The following is a 22466-nucleotide window of genomic DNA, read 5'->3' on the forward strand; positions in this document are numbered from 1 at the left end:
AAGTGGAGGTGTTCGGTGGCTATGAGGGTGTCGTCGGAGCTGGTCGAGATGCGGATGGTGTTCTTGTGGACGATCGCGATACCTCCTCCTGTTTTGTTGAAGCGGTCTCTTTGGATGTTCTTGTATCCATCCGGGATGGCTATGGCGATGTCAGGTGCTTATGAGGCGTTCATCCAGGTTTCCGTGAGAAAGGCGACGTCCGGAGTTGTGGTGTCGAGTAGGTTCCATAGTTCAATGGCGTGTCTGTGGACCGAGCGGGTGTTGAGCAGGATGCACTTCAGGTGGTTGTTGTTGGAGCTCTGTTTGGCGTTTGAGGTTGTAGTGTGGGTCCTGATGCAGCAGAACTTGCAGGATTGGCAGGTGAAGGGTCCATGGGTACGGCCTGGGGCAGCTCAGTTGCAGTCGGGGAGTCTGCCGGTGTTGAGGGTAGTGAGGGTTGTGGAGTCGTATGTTCTGCGGGGTGGATGGCCACTGCGGGGGCCAGGGGCTCTGGCGTTGGGTGCGGTCCAGGCGCGGACGGGAGTAGACAGGCTTACCTTTGGCGCGCCTGCTGCGCTTTTGCCACTCTGCCATAAGTGGAGAATGGAGGGGGGTGGAGCGAGGGAGGAGCAGCTGGGAGGCGGGAGCGGGGTGGCGAGTGGGGAGGGGAGGAGCAGTGATGCAGGAAGGAATGGGGGTTGGGCTGAGCGGCGGCAGGGAGCGGGGTGGAGGGGGGCAGGGCACAACAACAGGAATACAATAACAGAAACCGAAACCGGAGGGGCACAGCGGGCAGCGATGGCGGCAGCAATCACAGGGCACTACAATAACGATGCAACAATTACGATACTGGGCAATATTGAAAGAAATAGAATACTGCACAATACCAGATTCTTGGCGAGCTCAGGGGCACAGCAGCTCAGGGGCAGACCAGAGGCACAGCGGGCAGCGAAGGCGGCAGCACTCTGGGGTCAGGCACGAGGCGGGTGGAGCGACCGGCTCTGACCAGGTCCAGATCAGAGAAATGTATCTGCAGCAGCTCTATGACAGGCACCGGAAAGCACGGAGGTCACAGATGAAGACTGGTCACCAAAAGAGCATCTGAGGAAGACATAGAACCTGAGACCTAATGGCGAGAACAACCAGACTGAGACACCACCCTCTGTGGCTACATGAGCGACTTGGTTGTAGTCCTGTTGGCAGTTCCGCTAAAATGCCTTCGCGGTGCCTACACAAAGCCTGCACAGTCTATACGGTCCCATGGCAGCTCAGCAGGAAGGCCCTCCAGGAAACTCCTGTGAGAAGGGAGTCCAGGTAGGAGAGGCAAGTATGAAGCTGCTCGGTTATCGGGAACTGGTAAGATCATCAAGTACGTCACCTCCAAGGAAGGGCCTCATCCACCAAGGTCATCCTCCATTTGTAGGTCTGTCATCCACCGGAAACTAAGCGCCTGCAAAATCTCCAAAGTGGACTCCACCACCGCTCCAAGAAACCGCATGGTAAAAGCGCGCTGTAGAAATGTTTTTAAATTCAAATTCAAATTCAGATGCACTGCTATTAGAACTATGTAACTAGACTTCCACACCGCGAGACCATGCCGGTCTGACTACATCGCCAAGGTGGACCAAAGCATCCTATCCATGTGGTCCAAAGCTCCAGCGCTGCCTGGCAGATGGCCTGAAGGGGCTCATTTGGTGCTGTGTATTGCATATTTGTTTTCCGTTTAGGCTGGACTTTTGCTTGTTTCTTTTCATTAAAGTTTGGGAGAGATGTAGTGTCTTGATGGACACATTCTAGTATTTCACTCTGGATTACACCCACACTATACACCCACCCATTCACAGGCGTCACCGGTCAGGTGACTCTGCTAATAAAAGGTGCCGGGTGCAACTGCCCTTGGCCAGTTTCAGTACCACATAATAGGTGTCTGTGTGGTACTTACCACTGCATGTGGGACTAAGTCCAAACCCACTACAGCAACTTCGGCCATAAACTACGCTAGATATGAACTTAAAGCTCTAGGGGCCTGATGTAGGCCACCAAATACTGGTCGGTAACGGCCGATTTCGGCCGTTATCGACCGGTATTTAGTGATTGAGATGTAGGGGCCCTAAATTTGACTGGGCATGTATGTGTGTCACATGGCACAAAAGCCTGAATCAGGGGTGCAACAGGGTGTCAAAGTGACACCCTGTTCCCCTTGTCAATTCAGTAATTTTACTGAATCGGTATTTACCGATTCGTAATTGCCATTGGTTCCTATGGGCCTCAAGGCCCATAGGAAGTTTTGCACTGATAGTTGTACCAGTGCAATCTTCCAGCAATAGAGGAATTTCTGTAAGATACAAAGCTAGAAGGGTGCATGAAGGTTGCCCTATAGAAATTCATTTCAGTTTACACAAAACCATAAAAAGTTAGACTCTATTTTGCTGTAATATAACAGTTGTAATTGACACCGATATGTTCCAAATGCAATCAAAAAAAGTGCAAAACCAAGGACATTATTTACGAGCCCCTTTCCCCACCAGTGCGTCACTTTTAATATGGGAAAAAGTGACGTACCAGCGGCGCAAGGGGCATTTAATTAATCCCCCATGTTTATGAAGAGTACTCTGTAGGAAATGTAAATACGTAAGTACTATTCATTAGCTTATTATTGTTTCAGATACCTACCAGGGTGCAGTAGAACGTGCAGACAATCCCTGTTGCAAACACAGCACCCCACAAATCTAAGCCGGTCACTGTGAAAGAAAAATGTCTATATTTGAATCGCTTTGCATTAACGAATAACACGCAATTAGTTAAATTTACTAGTGTCCTGAAAGAACAATACATAACATAATCAGTTATGTCGCTTTAGTTGCTTCATAGGATTAATGTATTTGGTAGAATGCATATCTGAATTGTGATTGAGGCTATAAAGAAAACATAATTTTTAAAGGAAAACCAAAAGATGTAAGAGGTTTTTAAATCTCTTAATTGATTAAAATGTTTAGTTCAAATAATTTGGTTTCCTATTTGATGTACTTACATTTAGGAGACAAACAGACCTGTTATAAAATATGTCAACCCACCATAGGAAGTGATAGATATTTGTGTTTTGTTGCTAATACAAGAATAAACAGTGAGCACAAAGGATGGTAATTACTGATTTTTCTATGGTCAATTTCCTCCTTGTTTAAATGTAGAAAATGTCACCTGGAAAGCTGTGCAATAGAGCCAGTTACCTTGCATTCCATTATACAAAAAAAGTTCAGGTTATTTTCCATTAGGCACAGTGGGATTACTGTTCATATTGCGACATTACTGGGGATATCTATAAAATGAAGTGGCGTTTGGGGGGGTTCTCCCCCCAAGAATATTTTGGAAAAAGACAGACCAAAATGGTGAATTTTAAAGCACATTTTTCATTACATATTCAATTGTATCAACTTTCAAAGCACAGTAAATAGTAGACGATGACTTTAAAGAGCACCAGGTTACCCACCCCGTCATATGTACCCATAGACATACTTTCAGAGAGCACCAAAAATAGACACAAGTAGTGAATCAGTGAGAACAAAGTAAAAGTGAGAAAACCCCCCACATGGTGTGCAGTGAGCAAGCTCAGTGAGCAACCACTACTAGGGGGAGTTTGGGGGGTTCTCCCCCATGAAAAATTTGGAGAAAGAAAGGCCAAAACAAAGTATTTTTCAACACATTTTTCATTACATATTAGATTGTATTAACTTTTAAAGCGTAGTAAATGATTACCTTATGGAGCACCAGGATACCTAGTCATAAATCACAGACATTCCTACAGAGAACACTAAAAAATGAAATGTTGAGCACGAAACATGAATTGAAATATAACCAATTTATTTCTGAGAGATTAGCTCGCAGTGTCACACACCCTCTCTCACCATTATTGGCGGGGTTGAGAACTGCAACAGGGCCCCTCCCTGTCGTACAGGTATACTGCAGTGGGGAGGCTGGGTTGGTGCGGTCCCATTTCTGCACTTATATACAAAAATCAGGCCCAAAGGGGGTGTCATCCTCTGGCACACGTTAGAAGGAGCATTTCCTCAAACGTGGCTATTAGTCCCAAACATTGTAATTACACTTATATAGCACTTACTACCCCTGACGAGGCGTCAAATCGCTTTTTCGGCGAGTAGCACCCTACTCCGGAACCCATAAAGGATTAGTGTGGAATTAGTATAGTGAAATATGTAAATAATGTGAGTGGTGGGTAGGTTATTTAGTTATTTTGGTGCAGGAGGATAGCGGAGGGATAGAAGCGGCAAAAAGGTTTGCATTTATATAGCACTTGTTACCGCATATGGGTTGTTGAAGTGCCTCTTTTGGCTAGTGCAAAAAACACAGTTGATGGACAGAATGCCGAACAATGTCTTACATTCACCCCAGTACAAAGATCTGGGCTAAATCCATCGTTTTTTTGCACTCCACACCACCCTGGGTCAGACACTGGCTATATGCAAATCAGCCTTGACCCTGTGCCTCATGGGAACAGTCCAGCCCGAACTACCAAGCCATGTCTTTCCCAGACCCGAATCAAGCATCCAAGGACCGGTTTCTGGCTATCAGCCTTCTTCAGCCTGGATAGCTTGACTCCAGTGATGTGGAGAGCCTGGGACTCACGTCTGAGCATACCCAGCCCACTCGGGTGAAAATTGCAAAAAACACAGTTGATGGACAGAATGCAGAACAAAATCTTACATTGACCCCAGTACAAAGATCTGAGCCTAAATCCATCGATTTTTTGCACTCCACACCACCCTAGGTCAGACACTGGCTATATGCAAATCAGCCTTGACCCTGTGCCTCATGGGAACAGTCCAGCCTGAACTACCAAGCCATGTCTTTCCCAGACCGGAATCAAGCATCCAAGGACCGGTTTCTGGCTATCAGTCTTCTTCAGCCTGGATAGCTTGACTCCAGTGATGTGGAGAGCCTGGGACTCACGTCTGAGCATACCCAGCCCACTCGGAGTGAAAATTGCAAAAAACACAGTTGATGGCCAGAATGCAGAACGATGTCTTACATTCACTCCAGTACAAAGATCTGGGCCTAAATTCATCGTTTTTTTGCACTCCACACCACCCTAGGTCAGACACTGGCTATATGCAAATCAGCCTTGACCCTGTGCCTCATGGGAACAGTCCAGCCTGAACTACCAAGCCATGTCTTTCCCAGACCGGAATCAAGCATCCAAGGACCAATTTCTGGCTATCAGACTTCTTCAGCCTGGATAGCTTGACTCCAGTGATGTGGAGAGCCTGGGACTCACGTCTGAGCATACCCAGCCCACTCGGGGTGAAAATTGCAAAAAACACAGTTAATGGACAGAATGCTGAACAATGTCTTACATTCACCCCAGTACAAAGATCTGGGCCTAAATCCATTGTTTTTTTGCACTCCACACCACCCTAAGTCAGACACTGGCTATAAGCGCACCCGGAAGCACTCGTGCGAATACGATCGCGCAACGTAAACATCCGACGCGATTACGCGACGCGACCCGGGGCGCGCCTACGGAAGCGCCCGGGGGGCATGTCGCATAAGCGCGTCGGGTCATGTGACCTGAAAATAACACTTTTAATTCGTGCAGAACAGTTTTGGTTTCATAATGATGAAATCCCTAGTCTTGTGGCCTTCTCATTGGTTCAGGAAATTTTTTTTTCCAAATGATGAAAGACCTCACCTTTTTTCTTTATTCTGACTTTGTCCTTTGACTGAGGAAGACCTGTTTTGAAATATTTTAGGTATATTTTGTACTTTGAAATGGCTACAGTTGCAGCATCAGCAGGGGCATCTCCACCACCACCACCACCAAGAGGACCACCACAACATCACATTGGTGGTCAAGAAAAAGAGGAGGAGGAGGGGACGCGGAGGAGGTGGCTGGAAGAACACAATAAACCATACCAACCCAAGCCACACATTGTATGGGAGTTTTTTTCCATCCCTGAGGGAAAAAAGAAAGTGAATGCGGCAAAGGTGACTTGCCTTATCTGTGACACGGAACTCTCAAGGGGTAACCCAAATAAAAAATATTCATTTGGGAACAATACCATGATAAGGCACATGCAGCGCAAGCACCCTAACAACTATGCTGCCGCAGAAATGAGAGAACTGGCCAGCAACCCTCCCCAATCTACACCCAGCACCTCCAAACGAAAACAACCCACTCCATCGGGACCAGAGACAAGGGAGACAATCCCTTGCATTCAACCACGATTTGGAGAATTTAGGGTCACCTGTATTTTTTGTGGTAAGACCATCTCCTATGGTGAGCAGAGCCTAAAGCTCATCCTCCTTGCTGGTGACAACCACAATTGCCGCAAAAAACCCTAATTTTTTCCTGATATTTTTTTTGCTCCTGTTGAGCCATTTTCAATTCCCTGTTTTTTGTTTCTCCCCATAAAAATAACCAAAAAAAATACAAAATAGTTCATAAAAGCCAAAAAATGTACAAAATGTTCGAAAAATATTAAAAAAAATATAAAACAACAAAAAGAAGAAAAAACTGTTCTTTTTAGAACTACCTCCAATTTAAAAAATAAGGCTACATTTTTAAAAAACTCTATCATTCATTTTTCCCCATGGCACGCTCCCCGGTGCGCGTACCGGGCGCTCCCCCCGTGCAAATCAAAAAAATATATATATTTTGCCCCGCGGGGCCCTTTTATAGCCCCCACATCAAACCTAGGGGGTCAAGGGGGGTCTACTCTGCCCCCTTATGGTCATTTCCCCCTTTGTTTTTCCCACCTCTTGTGTCTCGATCCTACCGAGACACAAGATGGCGGCCGCTCCGGAATGTTTCCAATGTTTACAGACACCCGAGAGCCAATCAGCTTTCCGTGCGCACCTCGCGTGGCGCACCCAGAGCGCTCCCCGCAGCGCATACCGGGGAGCTGCCATAGATATATATATTTTTTTTAACCTAAATTACTCAAAAACCACTGGAACACATATCTTGAGACATAGCAAAGGCACATTGGGCTACCAGTCCCTACAATTTTGCCAAGTTTGGTGGAAATCCATTCAGCCGTTCGGGCTAAAAGTGAGGTCGACCGCCCTATGGAAATTAACATGGGGAAAACACGTTTTGGGACCCCCCTTTTATCTCGACCCCCGCTTGACGAATCCCCCCAAACTTTCAGGGAAGGACCGAAGTGCCCCGAGGCAAATTTGAGGAAGTTTTCAGGAAGATTCGTCAACCGGCGCCAAAGTTATTCACAATAGAATTTTGAGATTTTGCATTAAAAAAATCCTAACTATAACTACCTACTGGCGACCGCCAGTAGGTAATATATATATATATATATATATATATATATATATATATATATATATATATATATATATATATATATATATATTCAATGAAAAAACCATAGGTTATAGACCATATATAGTTAGGAATTCGCATTTACAAAACCTTATTTTACTCGCACAAAACCATTGAAATTCCATATATAGTTAGTTGCACTAACTATATATCGCGCACCCGCAATCCACTGCTGATGATGTCACATATTACATCATTCATGACATGGTCAGTGACATCACTGATGACATCACTGATGACATCTCAAATGACATCACTGATGACATCTCATTTGACATTACTGATCACATCACTGATGATATCATTCATGTGATAATACAATGAACCTCTTCAGACTCTAATATAACCTTAGATACAATCAGTGTAAACAGACACTCACAGACTGTCACTCATCCATGGAGTTACTCACACACCTAGTCAGTCATGCAAAGAATCAATCACACCTCCATTTCCTCAACTATACAGTTATACAAACTTTACTTATTCAAACATATACTAACACATATTTATTCTCTTATACAATCCCTGATACAAGTTCACAATGATCCATACAGCCACTCACACATTCACTGGCTCTTATGCACAGTTATTTATATATGTCAACTCTCACATGTACTGTGTTTTACATATATACTTACTTTGACATGTAGCACTGAGATATCCATTCACTCACCAATACACTCATGCACACAGTCAACCGCCCATACAGCTGTTTCCACATGCACTTTTGAACCCATACATCTAGTGAATCCACTGCTCACACATCTATGCACAGAATCACACACCCCCTAGACACCCGCACACACACACTCGCTCTCCCATACAAATACTTGGGCAACCAATCAATAACCCATATAGTTACTCATATAGGTACAGAATAACACATGCATCATCTTATACAACAACAGACATACTGATGCACACATTCAGACAGTTTAGTCACTAACCAATGCACTCAGTGAGACACATTTAATCACTCTCTCATACAGTCAGTCATGCACCTACTAAATCCTTTATCCAGACACTTATACATCCACTCATTCTTCAATATGTAAGACATATTTTAACTTTACAGAAACATACAGTCACTGGATAATGTCATCAGTGATGTCATCAGTGATGTCACTGACCATGTCATGAATGATGTAATATGTGACATCATCAGCAGTGGATTGCGGGTGCGCGATATATAGTTAGTGCAACTAACTATATATGGAATTTCAATGGTTTTGTGCGAGTAAAATAAGGTTTTGTAAATGCGAATTCCTAACTATATATGGTCTATAACCTATGGTTTTTTCATTGAATTTCATTGGTTTTTTAAAAGCTAACATCTGTAGCTGTAAAATGTATTATTCTTTAAATCCCAAAATATATATAGATATTTATTGATAATTTTTTTTAAATATTTTTTTATTCGCTTCTATTTCGCGAACCGGGAAGCTTTCCGTTAGCTCATCTTGATGCCGCGATCTAGTCCGCGAACCGGTCAACGTTACGTTAGAGGAACAGTGACGCGTCGCGGAAGCGCGACATATCACGTTATCGCGTAATGCGTCTAATGACGCGTCGCGTTAGCGCTCCCGGAAGTGCTCCGGACCGCGGTCCAAAAGCGATCTGGGACGCGGCGCGCGCCGCGTAACGTAAGCGGAACAGGTCATGTGACTTGTTTATCAAACTTCTCATTGGTTCATTTCACTTTTGGTTTCCAAATGATGTATGACTAGGTCATGTGCCCTAAAAATAACACTTTTCATTGGCTCAGAACTTTTGTTTTCCCCAAATCATGTAAACCCCTCCTTATTTCCTCACTCTGACTTTCATCTTGGTGAGAGAAAGACCATTTATCTGAAGATCCACAATGGCTTCCATTCTTGCTGCAGCTGGTGGACCCCCACCACCACCTCCACCTCCTCATAAGAAGAGAGGACCACCTAGTCAAATTCTGACTAACAGAGAGGAGGAAGATGAGGAAGAAGAAGAAGAGGAGAGAGAGGGACAACAATTTGTTGATGAGTTGCCCCGGGTTTCTAAACGAAAATCCAGTTTTATCTGGCAGTTTTTCACCATCCCTCCTGGAACAAAGAAAGTGAATGCAAAATATGCCACCTGCCTCATCTGTGATCACACATTGTCGAGAGGCACAGAAAAGAAGTACAGTATGGGGAACTATACAATGCATCGTCACATGAGCAGGTGGCATCCCTTGAACTACAGCCGGGCTGAGTTAAGGGATCTTGTAGACAATCCGACGGCAACTCCTGTGGCAAGATCTACATCCACATTGTCTTTGACGGGAAGAGAGGCACAAGAGACTGTGCCAAACATCCAACCTAACTTCCAGCACATAAAGTTATCTTGTGTTCACTGTGGTGAAATGCTGTCATATGGCAACATGAGTGTCAACCTCATGAACATTGCATATGAAAATCATAAATGCCCTAATGCACCCAAAAAGTAATTTTCTTTTTTTTGCTCCAGTTGAGCCGTTTTGAAAGCCTGTTTTTTGTTGTCTCCCCTCCATAAAAAAAACAAAAAAAACATAAAACAGTTCTAAAAATACAAAAAAATCAAAAAATGTTCAAAAAATAAAAAAAAAATATAAAACACCAAAAACAAAAAAAAACAGTTCTTTTCAGAACTACCTCCCCTTTCAAACAAAATTGCTAGAATGTTTATCACTCTGGCAAGCTCTATTTCTTTTGGTTCGCTTCAAGTTCGCTGACCGGTTCGCAAACTTTAAGCGAACTAAAAAAATATTTTTTTAAAAAAAAGAAGAGTTAGTATAAGGGAAGTAATCAGGGAATAATGTAAAAAGAAAGACAGCTAGAGAGAGTAAATGAGAGATAGTGTCAATGACATCATCAGCAGTGCATTGCGGGTAAAAAGAGTGGAAAACATTTACCTTATAATTCTTGTTACCTTTTTTAAATATTTTTCCATACTTTCAATCTGTAAAACAAAGAACAAACATTTCAAAAAATATTAAAACATGTATTTAAAAATTAGAAAAGACAAGGGAAAAGGTTCAAAAACAAACAGTTTTTCAACAACTTTGACATTTACAGAAGTCTCTGCTTCTCTACGTTCACTACACAATCCTAAAGATATATATTCGAAAGAAACTGTATCTTGATGTTGCTGAACTGAGGCCTATTTTGGAACATGATGTTTTTCTTGCACTGCTAATGTCTCACAATAGTGATGCAATAGCAGCGCAAAAAAGATGTAAAGCCATAAAAAAATTGTGTCTAACATTGTAAATGATTGTTTTAGGATGCAAATAAGATGTGTGCTTTCAAGAGCTTTCTTTGAGGTGAGGCCTCTTTTTTTTATAAAAAAAAAAACACTACCCAGAAGTACAGCACTCTAAGCCTTAAAATTGATATTTACAGAACTCAGCTTACCCATATGTACCACACATTTCTAAATGTATATCATAAGGACAAAAAGCATAACATTAATTATACATGTTAAATGGTTTATTTTTGCTGTTCTCAGAATGTATCAAATTTCACTTAAATCAGTGACTTGAAGGTATTCATCATGTAACAGCGGGGAAAAAAAAACACAATCAAAATGACTGTGTTTAAAAAACCCATACAACCTAAGAAATCTGATTTCAAAACTTCTTAAAATTAACTTACTTTCAATGACGTCGAAGGATCTCCTATAAACAGCATCCACTCTGTTGTGCTTTAAATATTTTCAGCCCGCCACTTTCTGAAAGAAAACCTCCATCGATACGTGAAATATGTTACATAGAAAAAAAACTTCTCTCATTATATCACATGTTTCCACTAGGCCAAATCATGTTGCCGCGATTCGCAAATCTTGTAATTCTTCCAATCAAATCCCGACATTTTCTATTTTCGCAACTTTCAAAAATAAAATATTTGAGATTATTTTCACAATCCTGGACTACTAATATCTTACTCTTCTTTGTCACTCATGTTCTCCTTTTCCTATGACACTGATACTGCTTACTATGAAGCAGACTTACTTGCATCAGGTTTATATAGTTGAATTTTTAATCGAGACAGCATTGCAGACTTACATTCCCTCTACTTAAAATTTTGGTTTTAAAAACACCAGGTAAGAATTTTTAAGGTCAAACGGCAATTTTTTTTTGAACGTTACAACAGAATCATTACAGAATGACCAGCCGTTTCCAGACTTTAAGTAAGCTGTATAATGTCCTGATGTAGTTGATGAACCATCGTGATAGATAATTGCTACAGTAACAAAAGTCCTCCCTGATATTGACAGCTGAGAAGCCACAAAATTTTTTATTAAAGTTGACAATTTTGTTCCATCAGGCCTACATCGTTGCATCATTAAAATGACATACTGGCCATATCTACGTATAAATAATGTTGACATCATATCACATTTACATTGACTACACTCCATGTTGTGATCCGCTGCATTTACTAGCTTATTAAAGGAGACTGATTTACTGTCTGGCAAAGTTAAATATATAAATCTTTCTGAGTCTACACTAGTAGTACTTGATACCATACAGTTCTCGCAGTCATGCTGCCATTGATAAGAAAGCCCAAACAGGTGATCTACATCTACACCCTCAACTTGCAATATATCAAGCATATACATTAAAAACTCCTGACAATCTTGCTGATTATTTTCAGAGAAGTCTGTTTGACCTGAACATTCATCTAACAGATAACGAACTTCAGACACACTTTCTACTTTTGTTCGATCAGTGCTACATTTCTCGAAAACAGAATTCAACAAACAGCATAAAATTTGTTCAGAATTCAACAGAATCTGTTCTTTTAAACTCTCTAGTGAAAAGAGAACATTAACCACTACATTTGCATAGCAGTTGACACCAGAACTGTTTTCAAATTGAAAACCGACAACATCTTCAACAGAATCCACTTTATTTCTGCTAACAACTTTCGGTTCATTGACTTTTAGTCTTTTTGCAACAACTTCCCTACTATTACTACTATTTCTACGTTTCCGGCCTACCACACGTTTCTCAAACAAAGGATATTGAGGCAAATGTGGCGCATACTCTCTTCTTAACCTATTGTATTCCTTAACACAATCTAGATCCGCACAAATGTTTGTGACATCACAGTCAATCAAGTACAATCCCGATAAAGTTCTAACTCGCGACAATGCCACATATGCCATACCCTCCTTGAACACTGAACTGCCAATATTCACCAATGCACAGTCTACACTTAAACCTTGCGATTTATGGATTGTCACCGCATATGCCAAGCAAACAGGAAACTGTTTACGGCGAACATATAAGTCTTTAACAAGCAAAAACCTAGCAGAACAACGAGCAATTTTCTGTACTTCCTCAATACCATCAAATTTAATTCTTAAAAATTCTATTCCATCTCTATTTCTGTATTTCTCAAAATCAACAACATTACCCATTGATCCATTTACCAGACCTCTTTCTACATGTAAATTCCGTCTCAAAATGATTCGGCAATTTAAACACACATTCAGAGTCTTTTCAAAACCCGCTGTCTTAGATATAGTCTTCTCTAATGAATCCAATTTTGATTTCAAATTATCTGACAAAATAATTGTTGATCCCATATGCTCTAATTTGTCGATAGCTTCAAGTTTCACAATCTCTTGCTTTTCTAAATTCAACATTTTGTTGTTGAAGATGGCACATTCTGCAAGAGTTGGCATGAGACATATCCCGGATTTCTTCTCAGTAATTTTCTGAAAAATATTCTCAGGCACAATCTCTTGTTTGGGATACAAATTTGACAGTAACCGTGCATTTAAAGCTTCTTTCCCATACTCGGTCACTTTTCCAATTCTAATATCTTGTAGAATATTCTTGTAATCTTCATCCTTTGCCTGACGCATATTTTGATGCAGTTCTGCATAATTGAAGTTTAACCATATATTGACGTTGCCAATGCTCCCTAGGCACTTCCTGGTATCTTCATGCGTGAGTATTTTGAACACAGGTTGACCTTTTACTGGTGTCAGCTGTAGAAGATCTCCGAAAACAATAATGTGTTTCCCACCAAATAAGACATCATATTCAGTTTTAAGTACTTCTTGCATTCTCAAATGCACAAAGGCAAGCATGACATTGGAAACCATGCTTACTTCGTCAATGATAAGTAGTTTCATTTTCCTCAAAACTCTTGAAACTTCACAGCAAGCATCTCCAGATAACTTGTTGTATTGTAATTTGTTGTCATGCTCCACCGGCAGCATCAATAGACGATGCAAAGTAATACCTTTAATATTATGTGCTGCCAGTCCAGTAGGAGCGGTGACAACACAAGACAGCGATGACTCAGTCCTTTCCTGCAAATAACAAGAGATTGCTTTAATGAGGAAACTTTTTCCAGTTCCCGCTTCTCCACTCACGTACAGTCGGACAGGCTTCAACGACGTACACGAGCACTCTTTCTTCTCATGACTTAATCCGTGCTCAATTTCCTTGGTAACTTCATCATATATTTTCCTCTGCTCAACGTTGAGTTGTTTTTCCAAGTCTTGTAAGTTAACTGAATCCTCCTGAGCATGTGCCATGGCTCTTTCTACTTCATTCATAGCAGTGGCAGCTTCATTTTCGATAATAGGTCCTCCAAGTGGATCTTGACTCAATGAAACAGAACTCTGACTGTCCTGAGAACTGTCTCTGGCAATCTCAGCTGCAATCGTTGCTTCCTGCTCAATTTCCAAAGTTAGCATTTCTTGATATTTAGAAAAAGCAGGACATTCTATGGACTCCTTGGCTGCATTGAAAGAGTCTTCGTAACAGAGGAAATCTCCAAGCAGTTCCTCTTCTGCACGCCAAGGCTTGAAAAGTTGCAAAAGTGCTAAATAGAAAAACTCCTTTTTTTCTGGAGATTCGCCACTTAATTTTCGATGGTTTACTAATTGGCATTTTCTTTGCTTGACCAGGCATCCCTCACTTCCAATTACAGCATACACTCCTTTCTCAATATCTTCTTTGATGTTCCTCTTGAATATATAATTTTGGAGAACCTCATATAGACAAACATTCTCAAGGTGACTGCTTCGATTTGGATAATATGTATCCAACATGTTGGTCTTCAAAATGTCGGTACTGTTTGGTTCCTTTTCTGCCAAATACTCAATTTCCCGAACAGGTTTTAGAACTCGATTTCGCGTTGCAGCAAGACCAAGACTCGCCCAAACGAGACTCCTGGATTTGGCATAGAGACTTGCTGAAGACAATCGATCAGAACATTCGTAAGCTCCGATTTCTCGATGCGACAACATCTTCAGACTGAAACTGTACAACTTCTTGCTGAGGCTCTTTTCATGGGAAATGTCCTCCCACATATCCTTCAGTTCAGTCTTTTCTTTTTTGGTGATGTAAGATGTCACATACCGAGCCACAGCCATACAGTTGTCAGCCACAAACTGTATATCCATGTTGGCATTCCACATGGACAAAATCACTGGGTTGTAGTCATTGATGTACTTGGACTCTTCGTTCCTTTTCAAATTGTATGTATTCTTGGGTGATTTCCTCGTCACATTATGTCGCAGCGAAGACATCAAACTGTTCACTCTTCCTTTAGAAATCACCGGTCGTGGAAAGTTGAAACGACATTTGGTGTAGAACTTGTCCTTGTTTCTGAATTTACGACGACAGTACTTTCCACAACGATGGCTTTGGAAACGTAGAACTTGTTCTCTTAGACTTTTCTTCTCCGTTGCGTTTGGAACAGCACACGTAGAATACTGTTCGATGAAATTCATCACTAAGTCATCCGGATCTGTTCCAAATTTAGGTGCATCCTTGATCCACAGCAACATATGTATATGAGGGGCACCTCTTGCTTGGTACTCCTTTCTCCAGAAGAAATCCAACACCTCTCCAAGAGGTGGATTCTTTTTATTTGTGATGAAAGACATCATAGCTTCAAATCTATGATTGAAGTACCTGCATACATTCACAGGATCCAAAGAACACAGTTCTCCAGGTGTCTTGAATTCAATATTTTCAATATTTCCATTTGCCTCTCGTAGAAATTCAAGTAAGTCATCCCAGCCATACTCGGCACAGCTCAGAGTGAGGAACCATGTCGGAGTTCCTAAGTTCCTCAGCATACATTTTAAGTCACCATGACGACGGTACCAGTACTCATTAGTACCACGCTGACACGCCATGAGATTAATTAAGTGAGAATCCAAAATACTGTCTTGGACATTGACTTTATGCATAAAGTCACTTGCCGAGATGTTTCGCATCTGTATACCACTTTTTAAGATGTGGTTCACTGCATATGACAGTCCAGACAGATCGCTTTCAAACAGGAGATGAAACAAATAGGGAATGCATTGCCGAAACCTAGGATCTTCTGCATACAATCGTAAAGTCCGGTATTCAGACGCAGGAATTTCACGAGGTCGCTCATCATATCTTCCTCCTTGACCTATGGGAAATAGCTGTGGGAAACACCGAGCTTCCAAACTTTCCTCCCAAACACTAATGGGACTCCCTTTGGCTTGTTTCATTTGAAACAACTCAATAGCATTCCCCATGACTTCCTTGGAATGCAAAGGATGAACACTATAATGTTCATATATTTCTTCACTTTTAGAGGCCTCTAGTTTCTCAATTTGGCCAGCACACAAATCGCTATCCTCTTCATCACTTACTTCCTCTTCTGCAACATATACATTCTTATAGTACTTATTATTTTTCTTCAAATACACTGTTGCCTTTTTGACTTTCCTAACATCCACTAAATCTTGCCATATTTTCTTATTCTTTGTCGGAACCCCATTAACCAAGATAACCAGAGGTTCCTCTTCCACTTTTTCTATTCCAATTGTGTTAATGTTTTTGTTCAAATCTAGAGGCAAATAAACAACTCTTCCCTTTAATCCTCTCTGTAAATCTGCTGGAGGCAACTTCCCTGTCTTTGGCTCCATTCTTACAATAGCCTGAAAGGGATGGATACTTTGAATCAAAATAGATTCATAAGTATTTAAATCCTTCAATTCAGAAGGAATCTCAACCAATTCCAGATTATTATGAACTGCCCTAGCAGGCATCTGGTTTTGGTTTAATTTATTACAACAATAAGTACACACACGTTGATCCGATCCCAAATCAAAATAATTTTCTACCATCAAGTATGTGGCTAAATCCTTCCATTCACTATTATTTTCCCTTTCACTTTTTGCATATAAATCCACTACCTTAGTCTGATTCTTATAATAAGTGCGTCGACAACATACACAAGTGAAATTAGGCCTCTCACTTGATTTCATCTGAAACGTGGCAATTTCCTTCGGAAAATTATCTGTACTGGAAACCTGTACATTATCTTCCACATTACCCTCTACTTCAGGGTCAATTTGAACATTCTCATCTTTACTACCAAAGTAACAAAACTCAATTTCTTCACAAATATTTTTCACATCTATTTCAGAACCATGCAAAAGAGCAGCACATAACTGTTTAAGCATAATTGCTGGACTCTTAGCATAATACAACATTCTCACTAATTTTCTCACTTTATTATGATGCACTGCTAGCATCCTGAAATGATGAAAAACACTCTGGCATACTCTCCTGGAAAGACAAGCCAGTGAATGACCACGCAAACCTGTCATTTGTCTCACTCTGCAAGGATCTAAATCTTGCAACAACTTCATTTTCTGCTTCAAACTTTTCTTATTAAATGTCCGTATAAAATCACAAAGCAAATTGATGGAAACCTGTCGCACACTGCAAATAGAACTACACTTCCAAATGTACACAGGACCCTTAGGACGTCTTCCTAAAACCTCATCACTTAGCGCCTCTTCTGTCTCTGTTGTCACAAGTTGTTCTTTTTCAACTGGACAACCATCCTTCACTTCATAAGCTCGACCATTGATGTCAACTGCATGCACCAAATCATTATCCTGAAAATAAGTCTCTTCATTAAAAAATGCCTCAGAACTTGAACTATGCATCCATTCTCCAGAAAAAACTTCACAAAAGTTAGTACGATTTACTACTCTCTTCCATCTACTTTTTGTTTTGAAATCAGAAATTACCTTGCTTAGTTTCCTAATTCTATTGATTACCAAAATAAACAACTTTCGCTTGATTTCAAAAGCATGATCAATAATTTTCTCTACATTTTTCTTCTTCCTATAAAATGCCGCTTTCTGTTGGCCTTTCTTTTTAATATTTTTCAATAAATTAACTAATATCCTATTACGGAACATTCGTTGTCGAATGTCCCTAAACTGTTGTTTCCTTCTACTATCATGCACAGAGTTATCTCTTCCTCTACCAGTAACATTTGTGATGTGTCTCTCCTTTCCATTTAAATTACGTTTTTTTTTGTGAACAGACACATTTTTTTGTGCAAAATTTTTTTTACTACAAATATTTCTTAAGAATGATTTCGTGCTCTTACCCGGCCCTTTCTTGGTGTTTTGACAAGTATTTGGGGAAGAGGACTGCTGCAATAAAACATCATCCTGCTGTCTTTGACGTTTTCTAGCCTTTCGTATTCGACTTCTGGAAGGCATTTTCCAAACTATGAAAGAATCTGCAGTTGAATCTGTGAAAAAATATAATATAAAATGTTATTAACCACTATTACCAAACAGTAAATAAATAACAGTCATCTAAAACTTAATGCCGTACTAATTATTTAACATAGCAAATATTTTCCACCAGCACTGCAAATGCTCTTAGCCATGTTATCCACTTCCTAAAAATAACATCAAAGACACTAAAATGCCTTCTAAATATGAACCCAAACAACCTATGAAGCAATGTGGAAAAAACTGCCGCAATGCATGAATATAGCAGAAAAATCAGCGACATTCATGCATTTTCCAGCAAATGCTCTTAGCCATGTTATCCACTTCCTATTAAATAACATGGCTAAGAACTGCTCAGGGCACCATGAGGAACGCTTTCCATTTAAAAAGGGAAAAATAACATCAAAGACACTAAAATGCCTCCTAAATATGAACCCAAACAACCTATGAAGCAATGTGAAAAAAAACGGCCACAATGCAAGAATATAGCAGAAAAATCAGCGATATTCATGCATTTTCCAGCAAATGCTATTAGCCATGTTATCCACTTCCTATTAAATAACATGGCTAAGAACTACTCAGGGCCCCATGAGGAACGCTTTCCATTTAAAAAGGGAAAAATAACTTCAAAGACACTAAAATGCCTTCTAAATATGACCCCAAACAACCTATGAAGCTCTAACAGTACATATCCTGAAATTTAATTCATTTCAAAATTCGTTTTTAAACACAGCATATAAATCAATTGTATACCTGCATTCATGAAGAAATAACTAAAAATATCCTTGAGACACATGAAAGTGTTTTCTGGAATGCCCTAGCACCATTTTTGGGACACTATTAACATGGCTAGGTAACTCCCATAATCAAAATCTAAATTTGTGAAGCACAAGTGGGAGCGTATTTACAAGACACTTGTCCCATGAGGAACACTTTACATTTTAAAAGGCGAACACAACATCTTAGACACTCAAATACCTTATAAATATGGCCCAAAACAACCTATAAAGCTCTAGCAGTACATATCCAGAAATGTAATTGATTTCTTAAATCGTTTTTAAAAGCAACATATCTGTTTCAGCTTACATAACAGACCATGAAATGGCCTCCATGTATTACAATATCTTGTGTTACTGCATGCCAGAATGTTACACCAAATATGCAATTATAATTTCTCTATGAAACTAATTCTATTAGTATATCACTAGAGACAAAACCACATTTTAAAAACACAGCTTTCTTCATCATTTTCTCCTTAAATCATACTATTCTCTATCTAAATTAAATAAATCTTTTCTCACCTTAGCAAATATTTTTTGAGTTTTGAAAACAGTCTCAGAAATACACCAAATTGTCTTCAGCAGAAGAAAAAGGATGCACTCCAAAGGCTGCAGCTATTGAAAGCACAGAAATACAGATATTCTTTTCACATATCTCTCATATTAGCCAATCATACCTCTTCCCTCACTTTTTTCAAATCAAAACCCTTCCCCCCTCTGCCCTGTCTGCCTTGTTTCCATAGCAACCGCCTCCTGGAAGACCTCTCATGTTTCCAAATTCACAAAACAATGTTTCAATTGAACTCTGAACTCTCAGTGCACCTGCGTATCCAGTGCAATCTTTCATTAATTGTTTCTTCCTTGACCATTCAAATTACATCTTTCAAAGAACACATCCATGCACCCTAACTTTCTGTTTTCAGAAATGGAAATGCACCAATCACTGCTAATGAATCATTAGCATAATAAAACCACAGTTTTTTTTCTTTAGAAACTCCTACTGTTTCAACTGCCCTTTCATTACCACACTTCATCTGACTGCAGAACAACCTTCTTCCACCATGTTTAACGTCTGGATTGTTGGACATAGTTACATCCACTGGGCTCAAAGGTATGCTGAGAGCAGAAATTTACACAACCTCAATTTACAAGATGTGGAAATTAACTGGTTGGGCCAAAGAGGATTAAAATGTCACCAATTGATTCCATTGGTGAAAACCTTTATGCATTTGCCAAAACCTAACCTGTTAATAGTGCACTGTGGAGGTAATGATTTGGGCACTTTGACAGGGGTAGGTCTGGAAATGCTTTTAAAGGACACCTTGGAGCAATTAATGGCACTTTTTCCTCAAACTGCCTTGGTATATTCCAATATATGCCAAAGACAGAAATGGAGGTGGTCCAACCAATTTTGTCCACAAATTGAGAAAGCGAGGAAGCATGTAAACAAATCTGTTTCAGCTTACATGAGAGACCATGGAATGGGCTCTCTGTACAACAACAACTTGCGTTACTACATGCAAGATATCTACAGAGGAGATGGAGTTCACTTCTCAGATGAGGGCAACAGAATTTTCATTCTGAATTTAAGACTGTGCATTGGTACCTACTTATAAGTACCTAAATGTACCATAAACCCAAAAGCTCTTCTCAGAGCTACCCTACATCTGATCACTCACAATTATTATTTTTCTCTAACTTTTTTCACTAATTTTCCACAAAATTCGCTCCCCGGAGCGCTACCCGGTTCGCTAACCGAAAGCTAACCTCGCGGTATTTTTTAAAAAAAAATTTTTTTTCCCGCACATATAAGCCTCCTCAGCCACGCTCAGAAAACCTAGGGGGTCAAGATAAGTCTACCATGACCCCTTCTACCCATTCTAAACATTATTTGCCCTCCATCTTGTATCTTAATGCGAACGAAACACAAAATGGTGGACTCCCGTGACGCTTAAGGTTCGCTAACCGGGCAGCTTCCCGGAAAGCGGTCCTAAAAAAAGGCGGGAAAGTAATTTACAGAAAAACGACTAGAGACACTCTCACCAAATATAGATTAGCTCATACTACATAACAATCCCTTCCATTCTCACAAATTTCATTGAAATTCCATTTAGCCATTTAGCCTGTAGACCTCTCCAAGTACCGTGAGGTAAATTACTTCACAAAACACATCTGAATTGTTGGAATTGACAACCAATGAAAATGTTACTTTCATTTTCTACTTTTATTACCTGACATTTGATTGGTTATATACCTGTATATATATAAAGGGAGAGAAGGAAACACAGCCATTTTGACTACTACTTCTTGTTGTACCTCCTATTTCAAAAGCTTCAAAAAACTTCAACTTCTTTGTGAAGGTAAGTTATAATTTAATATATTGTGCACTATGACTTAATATAGTAGACTTTTTCTGCTAGATATACACTATCCCTCTGTAGTAGTAATGTATTTAGATAGACTTCTCTGTTATAGTTATCAATGGAGTAAGGCTTGTCTTGGTTAAATCACATACACTTTTTTATAGTCCTATTTCCACTCTCATACTATACACTGCCAAAAGATAAATTCACTGATAAAAACTGCCTATCTAAAATTAATCCCAACAGTGCCCTATCTCTACTAATATATATTTTCTTATTCAAAATTTCAGGCAAAATGGAAGGCGAACAACAAGTTTCATTTTCGATTGAACTGAAGGAGAACAGCCAAGACAAACTTGATGACTTTATGGATGACAGTAGAGACCACGAACTTCTACAATGTGTTGAAGCAGTAGACAACTTGCTTCAAAATGAAAAACAATTACACCCTATAATAAATTATGACATTTCTGACAATGAAATGTTAGAAAATTTAATAAAGTATGAAACACAATCATAATAAAAAAAATAAATAAACAAAGAAAACAAAAAAAAACAAGAAAAACAACAAACAATTAACATACAGTATTAGAAAAGTCTTTCATTCTTTTATCCATAAAGTTCGCTGCCCAGAAAGCTATCCGGTTCGCGAACTTGGCGCTTACCACGCAAAAAAAAATTTTTTTTTTTTGGACCCTCTAGGCCCTTTTAAAACCTCCACATAAAACCTAGGGGGTCAACGAGGATCTACTATGCCCCCTTATGGTAATTTCCCCCTTTGTTTTGGCCTCCTCTTGTCTCTCGATCCTACCGAGAGACAAGATGGCGGCCGCTCCGGACTGTTTAGAATGTTGACAGACACCGGAGGGCCAATCAGCTTCTCATCGCAAAGTTCCGTTACGCGAAAGGTTCGCTAACCGGATAGCTGCCCGGAGCGCTGTTACAGATATATATCTTGATTTAAACGTTAATTTCTCAAAATCCATTGAAGCACATATATTGAGACCTAGCAAAGGCACATCGGGCTAACAGTCCCTACAATTTTGCCAAATTTCGTGAAAATCCATTCAGCCGTTCGGGCTAAAAGTGAGTCCAACCGCCCTATGGAAAATAACATGGGAAAAACGCGTTTTGGGACCCCCCTTTTTTCTCGGCCCCCCCTTGACGAACCCCCCCCAAATTTCCAGGAGCTGCTCAGAAACAAAATGTGCCATTTTCCTGAAAATTTCAGCCAATTCCGTCCACAAACGCCAAAGTTATTAGGCATAGAATTTTCAAAAGTCCCATAGAGAAAAAATCCTAACTATATATACCTACTGGCGACCGCCAGTAGGTAATATATATATATATATATATATATATATATAAATATATATATATATATATATTCACTGAAAAAAATCATAGGTTTTAGGGATGTTATAGTTAGCTGCACATTTCACT

At 40.1% G+C, this 22466-nt stretch overlaps 1 protein-coding gene across 1 annotated transcript in view; it reads right to left on the bottom strand.

The window, feature by feature from the left end:
• The window catches only part of LOC147729176 (sodium-coupled monocarboxylate transporter 2-like), a 514719-nt gene that overhangs the window by 185495 nt on the left and 306758 nt on the right, over window positions 1-22466 (bottom strand). Inside the window, exon 4 of the mRNA XM_086959489.1 lies at window positions 2653-2720. Coding sequence (XP_086815615.1) covers window positions 2653-2720 — 68 coding nt within the window. The remainder of the gene's footprint in view (window positions 1-2652; window positions 2721-22466) is intronic.

The sequence above is a fragment of the Lissotriton vulgaris genome, chromosome 2_2, assembly GCF_964263255.1.
Source record: "Lissotriton vulgaris chromosome 2_2, aLisVul1.2, whole genome shotgun sequence".
NCBI lineage: Eukaryota > Metazoa > Chordata > Amphibia > Caudata > Salamandridae > Lissotriton > Lissotriton vulgaris.